Genomic DNA, 10,864 nt, shown 5'->3' on the forward strand with positions numbered 1-10,864 from the left:
TGTCTAAGTCTGTAAGGATATTAAAGTCAAAAGTTCTGTGCTCTGGCCAGTGAGAGTTATTGTCTAGTTTGTACTGGGGCCATGCTGTGGTGGAGTAAAAAATGAGGCATCTGGGACAGAGGTCCTGGTCTAGTAATAAGGTCTTAAGGTTTGTTAATAAATACCCCAGGGGGGTTGTTGGATTGATTTTGGAATTTTGATTGCCCATTGGTTCTGAGTTCTTCGGATAGGTTTCCCAGAACCCTATGCCAGTGGACTGTTTTATGTAGGCAGACGTCTCCGCCTGATGTTAGGCAGTCGAACCAGGAATGACCCTCCGAGGAATGACCCTCAAGGGACATAGGATGTCAGGTGTCCCTGAGCAACCAAACTCCCGGACTGTGAGGAGTTTCTGACGTGGTACCACGATTTTTCCCTGTGTTAGTGATGCAGAAAACTCCGGTGCAGAACTCAGACCTCTGGGCAAGTCAATTTTTCCAAAAGCAATTCACAGGAGATATTAAAAGAGGAAAATAATCACACTGGAGACGTGTCCCAAGGACTAGTCAGATGTCCGGTTGTCTGCTCCCCTCTTGGGGATTTAAGTGAGTCTTTGGCTAAGGTGTCTCTGTATAAACCCCGGAGCAGAGGGCAGAGCCACACCGTTATGCTGATCTGACTTCACATGGAAATTAACTGAGGGCCCACTCAGGGTCCACAACCTAGATCTTGGAGCATCACAGAAACATTCACACAACCTCTCAGTCAGACACAGACAAATTACAAGAAAACTAATTCAAACTGTCTGGTAGTAGGCACTGGTTCATCACCCAGAGTCAAAAAAATTAGAATGGCCCACAGGATGAGAGGACAACAGAATACAAAATGTATGTCCTCTGGTGGGCATTGAGTAAAGGGTAAGATATGACTTACCGGTGGTGGATGCAGGGGGCCGGAATTCCCTGGTCCGGAGGGAAGAGGGAGAAGGGGAGTAAGAATTCCCTGGAGTTCTACTCCTCTTCCAGGGGTTCGGCACCAAATGTAAGGCCACAGTAAGGAGAAGAGGATGCACAAAAGTGAGGTTAAAGAGAAGTTTTATTCTGAGTTTCCGGGTGAGGTTTACAGGCCCCCAAGAGGGGCCCGGGCGAGGTTCATGGGTCCCTGGGAGGGGCCTGAGAAGTTGCACTGCTTGGTTGGGGAGGGGAGGGTTTATAGTCTTGTGGAGGACCTAAGTGGGGACACTAAGGAAATAGTGGGGTCCAATCAGCTGTTAGTATGGGTCTGCACTTAATTAGCATGAGGGGGCTTCACAAGAGGAAGTTTGCCACTGCATGGGACTTTCCAGTCTGGGCGGGTTCTGTCACCTCTGTTGTCTTATCAGGCTGTCTCATCAGGGCTTGACACCCGGAGGAAGCTGCTAACTGAAATGTTGGTGGCTTGGGTTTGCTTTGGCCTAACAGTCACCATGCTACAAAAGCTTTTGTGTTCAGTGTCTTGCTACTGTCATGTATACCCAGATAATTCAATTCTTCCACTAATTTATTCTATTCAAGCAAAAACTTCAATCATACATCATTGCATACAAATGTGATATCAGTTTGCTTTAAGTGGGGCAAAGACATCTAGCCTTTCTGCTCTTTTTTTTCTAATTCTTGAAAATACCTTACCCCAGTAGTGCTGAAAACCCAAATGCAAATTCTAGCACTGAAATTGCCTACAGAACTTGGTGACACAGTGATCATCCAGATGATCCTTGATGTACTTGTATTCATTTTTAAGATTATTATAGAAACACAAAACTGGAGAAAAAAAAAATCTCTGGTGACATTTCAAACACTGAAAAATACAGCTGTCCAAATCTAAGATCTCAGTTTGAGAAGCTCTAGACTAGATGGGCTCTAAGGACACTTTAAGCACTGAAAACCAAAAACCAAACCAGTTACATCCAGTCACCTCTGACTCATGGCAATCTCATGTGTTTCAGAGTTAACTGTGCTCCATAGGGTTTTCAATGGATGATTTTTTAGTAGATCACCAGACTTTCTTCTGAGGTGCTTCTGAGTGGACTTGAACCTCCAACCTTTGGTTAGCTGTAGAGCGCATTAACTGTTTGCACCACTCAGGGACTTCTCCTTATGACATTAACATCTCATGAATCCAGGAAAAGTATCTATGGTTTCAAGCTCTAAATCTTATTTGTTTTGCCAAGAGCTTCACATTCTGGTCAGATCTTCCTTGATGGAAATGACCAGAAGCCAGTCTTCCACTCTTTTCCCAAGTCACTCTGTGACTATACCAATGAACAGTGATCTGAGCAGGAAAAATAAAAGACTTAGATGAGCCTTATCTTGGAGAATGACCTGGGGGATCCCCATATCTTGAAATCTACTGGAACAGTTCTCTTCCTCATGTTTGGTTTTATTGGGTTGTTGTGAGTTCCAGAGGAAATAATTTACAGAAAATGGTATGTACTGTGCACCAACCTGTAGTAGGTGTTAAATAACTGTTACACGCCCGCCCCACACTTCCTTACTTACTCTCTCCCTCTCTCATTTGGGTTCTTTTCTAAAGCTCTGTAGAGGAAGAAAGGGATCCTTTCTCTGCCATAGATACTAACATGAAGAAACTTACTACAGAGAATCATTTCAGATGCTGAAAATGTTAGCAGCTTATCAATGAATTCAAAGCCCTTTGTAGCAATAACATTTGGGGAAATTTTTCAAAAATGATGTAGACCTTTACCAGGTGCCTCCCTGAGATTCTTTGAATGTTGAAAATACCAATGTTGCAAAAAAGTCTTTCTGCTTTAAAGGATTAAGAGAATTATTGGTTCCTCTAAATTTTTGTTTAGAAACTAAATTCTCATGGTTGCCTTGGTGCGCTTTTGAGGACATAGTTTCCTCTGTTGCACTGATCGGATGAAAGGACAGGTTAGAGGATTAATGTTTGATATGGACAGATGAGACTTCTAAATAGAGCTATTATTTTTGAAACATCTCAAAGCATTAAAATAACTACTTATGTCCAAGAAGAAAAGAACTTCCACATCTCATCCACACATGAGGGGATGTTTGCAAGTAAACTCTGCAAATCTACTTCTGATTTTCCGTTAGACTGGTTGTTTGCTAAGTGGAGTTCTCAGACCAGCAGCATCAGCATCACCTGGGTTACTTGTCAAAAACACAAAATTAAACTTCACCACTGAGGAAACTGGAGTGGGGCTTAGCAATCTATTTTAATAAGCTTTACACTGGCCTAAATTTGAAGACCACTGTTCTAGATACAAAGACGCTCTGGTGACACAGTGCCTAAGGCATTTGACTGCTAACCAGAAGGTTGGCTGTTCAAACCCACCTGGCATTCCGTGGAAGGAAGATGGTACAACCTACGTCTTTAAAGATTTACCACCTTGGAAATCCAACAGGCATCCCTATGAGTTGGAATCAACTCCATGGCAATGAATTAGTTTTTAGATTTTAGCCACAAAATCCTTGGGTGGTAAAAACAAGTGGTTTATGCTTGACTAGTAACCTAAAGGTTGAGAGTTTGAATCCACCCAGCAATGGTATGGTAGTAAGGCTTGGTGGTCTGTTTCTGTAAAAGATTACAGCCAAACAAACTATGTGGAGCAGTGCTGCTCTGCAACACATGGATCACCATGAGTCAAAATTGACTCCGTGGTAAGGAGTTCACTTTTTGGTTTTGATCCTAGACAGAAGAGTCCCTGGATGGTACAAATGGGTAAATGCTGGGCTAGTCACCAAAAGGTTGGCAGTTTGAACCCACCCATATGTACCTCAGAAGAAAGGCCTGTTGATCTGCTTCAAAAGGTTACAGCCATGAAAACTATGGAGCTCAGTCCTACTCTGCAACATGTGCATCACCATAAGTTGGAATATCCTCAATGGGAACTGTTTTTGTTCTAGACAGAGGTAGTAATAGTTCTCAACCTTGTCTCACCTTAGAATTATCTGGGGAGCTTTTAAAAAATCCTAATGCCCAGGATCAATTAAGTCAGATTATGTGGGAGTTGGGACTCTGGTGATTCCAACATGCAGGTAAGGGGAGAAACGGTACTATCACCCTTGCTACTCAAAGTGTGGTCCACTGATCAGCAATATCAATATCATGTAGAGTGGATTAGAAATGCAGAAATTCAGGCCCTGCTCCTGATTTACTGAATCTGAATCTGCATTCCATCAAGATCTTCATTGATTCCTCCACATACTATATTTTGAGATATGCTGTTTTACATGGGCTATTATTTAGACAGCATTTGGTTATTTATCTATTTGAGGGTTGAACCCTTATAAGCTTACTAGGTAATGGACTGGGTCTCTGACTGTGTTTTGATTCTGTCTTACTGAGTATTTTTCACTTATAATTAGTGATGTGGTTGTCTCATTTTTCTTTAACAGGACACAACAGACTATGTTGCATATGTAGCTAAAGACCCTGTTAATCGAAGAGGTAAGCAATATTTGACCTTTCTAATCTCTCATTCACACACAGTCAGTCTTAACACTATGTACCAGATATTCCTCATTGTCTTGGCCCCTCCAACAAAATGAGCATGTGTCTTCTAGTATTACTAATGATAATTGAAGTTTGCAGGCAGTTAAGTACACATTAGCTCACTGCTCTGGGTTAGGAAATTCTGGACACTGATTTTAAATGCACATCTATGTCCAGTTGCCACAATTGATACATATGACCTGCACATGAGCAGCCCCACCCAGATACTGAAAATGTCCTTGGTTTCACCTGAAAGACATTCAAAAACTCCCAGTCCCCCTGCCCAGTTTCAGCTCTTTGTCTGTGCTCACTGTCAACCATGCCATCCTAGAAGTCTTCACTGCCCTGTGCAGCCTGAAAGGCCAGAGTCCAAGCTCAGGGTGCTGTCTCTTGACACCTCAAATCTTCTAGAATCTTATGTCCAGGCTGAGTAGAGTGTTTGAGGCTTTCAACTATGTTCCATTTTTCTGAACCCTTTTCCTCTAATCGCTCTATAACACCCACAACCCCATTTCTTTTACTCATTTACAAAACAAAATCCCATCCTTTGGAATGTAGTCAACAACCTGGGAGTGGATGGGGCTAACTAAGGGTGTGTTAACACTAGAGTGAGGGGATCATAGTGATTCAGTGGTAGAATTCCTACCTTCCCTGAAGGAGACTTGTACCTATTGCTGGCCAATGCACATAGGGTACAGCCACTACATGTCTGTCAGTGGAGACTTGTGTGCTACTGTGATGTTGAACAGGTTTCAGTGGAGCTTCCAGACTATGACAGACTAAAATGAAAGGCCTGACAATCCACTTCCAAAAATCAGCCAGTGCAAACCCTGTGGATCACAATGGTTTAATCTGCAACCAATCATTGCAATGGTGCAAGCCTGGACAGTGTTTTGTTCCGTTGTACATGGGATCGTTATGAGTTGGGGGCCAACTTGATGGCGGTGAACAAATAACAATATACCCTTGAGTAAGGGTCCTTGGGTGGTAGAAAGGATTAATATGCTCAGTTGCTAGCTGAAATGTTGGAGATTTGAATCATTCCATAGGTGCTGTGGAAGGCCTCGTGATCTACCTCTGAAAATAAGCCATTGAAAACCCCATGGAGCACAGTTCTGCTCTAATACACATGAGGTCGATATGAGTCAGAATTGACTGGACAGCAACTGTATTTTTAAACCCTGAATAACAGACAACTTCTGATCTGCCATACCACAACTTCAATTCAAAATTCATTTATGAAAATCATAAATGGAATTTGTAACACTGCAAAACAACACTTCCTTCCATTGCTGAGGTCTCTACCTCTTTTACTCCAACTGTTAAGATTTTCTAGTGTGCTTTCCAGAATTTTTTATTCTTATCTATATGGCAGTCGCTATAAGTCAGGATCAACTCCATGGCAGTGGGTTTGGTTTTTTGGTTTATATACATATATATTATCTTCCTCATTTAAAATTTCAATACAAATGAGATATTAACATTCTACTCTGGTATCCCTTGCCTCAACACTGTATCTTGAACGTATTTTCAAAACAGTTCATGCAGAATGGATCAAATGATCCATGAGGTGACTTTACAAGGAGTCGGTCATCCACAAATCTCCCTGGCTGCCTCAGCAGAACAATGTGTTCATCATACTGTTCCTATCCAAGAAGCTGCAGGTTACTCCTAAAGAGGCATTTACAGAACAATGGAATTTTTCAGCTAACATATTGATGAACCTTGCAAATTGTCCTCCAACCTGGCTGTGAAAATTTATGTTCGCACATAGTATGTGAGGATATTCATCTGAGACCTTTCCAACTCTGGGTTACTGGGGCTGCCGTACAGTTTCAGTGGCTTCTAGAAATTGAAGATAGTGTGTTGGAGCTTCACCATATCTTCTGGGGGTAGTTCAGGTGGGGAGGGTTCTGTAGCCGGGAGATTCTAATACAGACACTTTTGTGTTTTATGATGGTTACATTGTCACTCTTGAACCAGAGGTGGAGTAATGACTAAGTATTGAGGATAGAAAGGAAGGGGAGCTCTGTGGTCTTGATGAACTGAGATTCCTTGCTAACACATTCTAGCTCACCACTTCTTGAACTTGAAGCAGGTTTTACACAATAACAATATTTGTCTCAGTTGGATATGGGCAGAAGATTATGTAACATTCAAGATGTCACCTAAGCCAGTGAGCAAAAGCCCAGTTTCAGCAGTTAGAGTTTAACCGCTTTAACTTTCTCAGTGCCTTTTCAAGTCGGAGCAGGGGGAAGGAGAAGAGAGGAGGGAGCTGGTAGCCTGTACTTCCCTAGGCACAGAAATCCCACTTTTAGTCCAGGGCTAGTAGTTGTTGAAATTCTTTCTCTATTTTTGTTTGTCCCAAATAAACTTCAACTAATGCTTGACCTTTTATATTTCCCCAGACTCTTTTAACGTCTCCTAGGTCAATGGTTCTCAAAATGAGCCGCACTTTAGAATCATTAGGAGCTCTGGTGGTGCTGTGGTTAAAACATAGGGGTGCTAATCAAAAGGTCAGCAGTTCAAACCCACCAGTTACTCCATGGTAGAAAGATGGGGCAGTCTATTTTTATAACAATTTATAGCCTTGGAAACCCTATGGGGCAGTTCTACTCTGTCCCATAGGGTCACTGTGAGTCAGAATTGACTTGATGGCACTGGATTTAGAATAGTCTGGAGAGCTCTTACAAATCGAAATGCTCTGACCTCAGATTTTCTGTGCAAGAGCCCAGACAACAGAATTTTTAAAAAGCTATCCAGGTAATTCCAATGCACAGCCAAGGTTAGGAAATAAGGCTTTAGGCCTGGATGCTGAGGGGGTGTAACCAGGTTAAATTTGATTTAGGGCAGTATACTATGCAAACTGACATTGGGTTTCACAGGGGGAAAATCAGAGTGCATCTTCCTATGGCACATTCTCAGAGGTATGAGAATTGGTATGTACTCCCTGCCCCATGGTGCTGCACAGGCTCCCTTTGAGATCTGCATGCAGTACTATTTATTGTGAAGACAGGTGTCAGACCTCAGCATTGTTTTTGGCACTTGGGGGCATCACCAGTACAGGTGCCTTTTATTTGAGATACTTAGTGGATTCAGATGGGGATGTGGAGTGAGGGATGTCATAGCTGATGTCAGATGGATTTTGGCTCAAAGCAAAGAATACCAGAAAGATGTTTACTTGTGTTTTATTGACTATGCAAAGGCATTCATTACATGGATCATAAAGAATTTTGGAAAATATTGAGAAGAATGGGAATTCCAGAAAACTTAATTTTACTCATGAGGAGCTTGTACATAGACCAGGAGGCTGTTGTTCGAACAGAACAAGGGGATTCTGCATGGTTTAAAATCAGGAAGGGAGTTTGTCAGGGTTGTATCCTTTCACCATCCAAGTATCTATTGCCTATAACAAACTATTCAAAGCTTAGTTGTTTAACATCAACTATTTTATTTTACTGTGATGGCTTGAGTGTTGCTGTGAGGCTGGAGGCTATGCCACTGGTGTTTCAAATGCCAGTAGGGTTAACCATGGTGGACAGCTTTCAGTGGAGCCTCTAGATTAAGATGGACTTGGAAGAAGGAAGAGGCCATCCACTCCTCAAAGAATTGACCAGTGAAAACCTTATGAATAGCAATGAAACATCGTCAACAAATGGATGCAGCATTCACTCAGCTATGCCAAGCTACCTGGCCAACTGACTGGAAGAGATCCACATTTGTATCCATTCCAAAGAAAGGTGATCCCACAGAATGTGGAAATTATCAAATAATATCATTGATATCACACACAAGTTATATGTTACAGAAGACAATTCAAAAATGGTTGCAGCAGTATATTGACAGAGAAATTTCAGAAATGCAAGCTGAATTCAGAAGGGGACGTGGAGTGAGGGATATCATAGCTGATGTCAGATGGATTTTGGCTCAAAACAAAGAATACCAGAAAGATGTTTACTTGTGTTTTGTTGACTATATAAAGGCATTCAATTGTGTGTATTATAACGAATTTTGGATAATATTAAGAATGGGAATTCCAGAACACTTAACTGTACTCATGAGGAACTTGTACATAGACCAGGAGGCTGTTGTTCAAACAGAACAAGGGGATATTGCATGGTTTAAAATCAGGAAGGGAGTTTGTCAGGGCTGTATCCTTTCACCATACTTATTCGATCTGTATGCTGAGCAAATAATCTGAGAAGGTGGATTATATGAAGAAGAACGTGGCATCAGGATTGGGGGAAGGCTCATTAACAATCTGAGATATGCAGATGACAAAATTTTGCTTGCTGAAAGTGAGGATGACTTCAAGCACTTACTGATGAAAATTAAAGATACCTGTCTGCAATATGGATCACACCTCAATATAAAGACAACAAAAAGCTCACAACTGGACCAATTAGCAGTATCATGATAAATGGAAAAAAGATTAAAGTTGTCAAAGACTTCATATTACTTGGGTCTACAACCTATGCCAATGAAAGCAACAGTCAAGACATCAAAAGATGTATTGCATTGGGCAAATCTGCTGCAAAAGACCTCTTTCAAGTGTTGAAGAGCAATGGTGTTTCCTCAAAGACTAAGATGTACCTGACCCAAGCCATGGTATTTTCAATTGCCTTGTGTGCACATGAGAGTTGGACAATGAATAAGGAAGACCAAAGAAGAGTTGATGCTTTTGAGTTGTGGTGTTGGTGAAGAATGCTGAAAGTACTGTGGACTGCTGAAAGAACTAACAAATCTATCTTAGGAGAAGTGCAGCCAGAATGCTCCTTGGATGTGAGAATGGTCAGACTTTGTCTCACCTACTTTGGTCTTGTTGTCAGAATGGACCATTCTCTGGAGAAGGATGTCATGCTTAGTAAAGTGGAGGGTCCACAAAAGAGAAGAAGGTCCTCAGCAAGATGGATTGACACAGTGGCTGCAGCAATGGGCTCAGATATGGTAGTGATTGTGAGGCTGGCACAGGACTGGGCACTATTTGATTCTGTTGTACATAGGGTCACTATGAGTTGGGGACAACTCAACAGCACATAACAACACAACAACAAAAATTTTATTTTATCTTACATTATAATTTGTGTCAGTAATTCAGGCAGGTCTCAGTTGGCTAATTCTGCTCCATATAGCATCAATGAGGGTCCTTGGTGATCTTTAGTTGGTATCTGGGATGTCCTAGAGGGTCCAAGTTAACTTCAGTTGTATACTTCATATCTTAGCAAGGATGGCAAGAAGGCTAAGCTCATCAGGGTCTGCTCACTCTGTGGAAGCCCAGAGTTTTTTCAAGTGGTCTTACCATCAGAATTGTTTACACGGTAGGTCTTGGCTCCATAAGACCAAAGTTGAAACTGCCAAACCTCTGAAAGTCTTGTGGTTGTTGTTTGTTATTTGCCATCGAGTCGGCCCGGACTCATAGCGACCCCTCCTTGGGTTTCCGAGGCAGTTATCACTACGGAAGTAGGATTGCCCAACCTTCCTTCTGAGGAGTAGCTGGTGGGTTTGAACTGCCAGCCTTCTGGTTAGCAGTCAAGTGCCTTAGGCACTATGCTACCAAAGCTCTGAAAGGCTAGGGTCAGCTTTACTTCTGTCATTGTTTATTGATGAAAAGCATCATGGGCCAATTGAGATTCAAGAGCAGGGGTGCCTGATCCCACCCTTAATGGGAGGAGTGTCAAAGAATTTGCAGTCATCTTTCCTCATTACATACTTATTCTCCATAAATGCATAGACCCAGCTTCCTGAAAGACAATTTGGGAAGACAGGTTAGTATAACTGCCTATAGCATCCCATCCAGTAATATTATTTTAGATCATGCTCTGCTTTCATTCATCCTAGATGTATTCACCCCAATATTACTTCTTCTAGTAAGAAACTAGTGGACAGACTTTCTCCCAATTGCTTCTGTTCTCCTTTCTCTGCTAGGCCAGATGGAGAGTTTAGTTTAGTATGAATGGTCTCTACCATTTGGGAACTAGATTAATAAGAAATTCTGGGGGTGAGTGTTCTTATTTGGGCTTTTAAATATAAATCTCCTCATGAAGGGACCCTCCACATCTATGTGCTAGGATCATCCTTGTGACATTGTGGTTCCTTGGGCTATAAGCACATACCACCAGGAAGAGCACACATCAGGAGACCTCTTGGGCTTCAGAAAGTTTGCTGTCAAAATCCTAGAAAGATAGATCAAATTTTCTAGTTATTGTTATAATTCATCTTATTCCATGCTGATTCATTATAAGATATTAATTTTTTTTTTACTATGGAGAAAATATACACAACAAAACAACCACTAATACAACAATTTCTGCATTTAAAATACAATGATATTGACCTACAGATTGGGAAAAAATATTTGGTAATAACATAT

General features: G+C 41.6%; 1 protein-coding gene across 1 annotated transcript in view; it reads left to right on the forward strand.

The window, feature by feature from the left end:
• Positions 1-10,864, forward strand: part of SHC3 (SHC adaptor protein 3) — a 623,780-nt gene that overhangs the window by 288,060 nt on the left and 324,856 nt on the right. Inside the window, exon 6 of the mRNA XM_007946331.1 lies at positions 4,398-4,449. Coding sequence (XP_007944522.1) covers positions 4,398-4,449 — 52 coding nt within the window. The remainder of the gene's footprint in view (positions 1-4,397; positions 4,450-10,864) is intronic.

Source organism: Orycteropus afer, unplaced genomic scaffold (assembly GCF_000298275.1).
Source record: "Orycteropus afer afer isolate SDZICR_OR568_19922 unplaced genomic scaffold, OryAfe1.0 scaffold00156, whole genome shotgun sequence".
Taxonomy (NCBI): Eukaryota; Metazoa; Chordata; class Mammalia; order Tubulidentata; family Orycteropodidae; genus Orycteropus; species Orycteropus afer.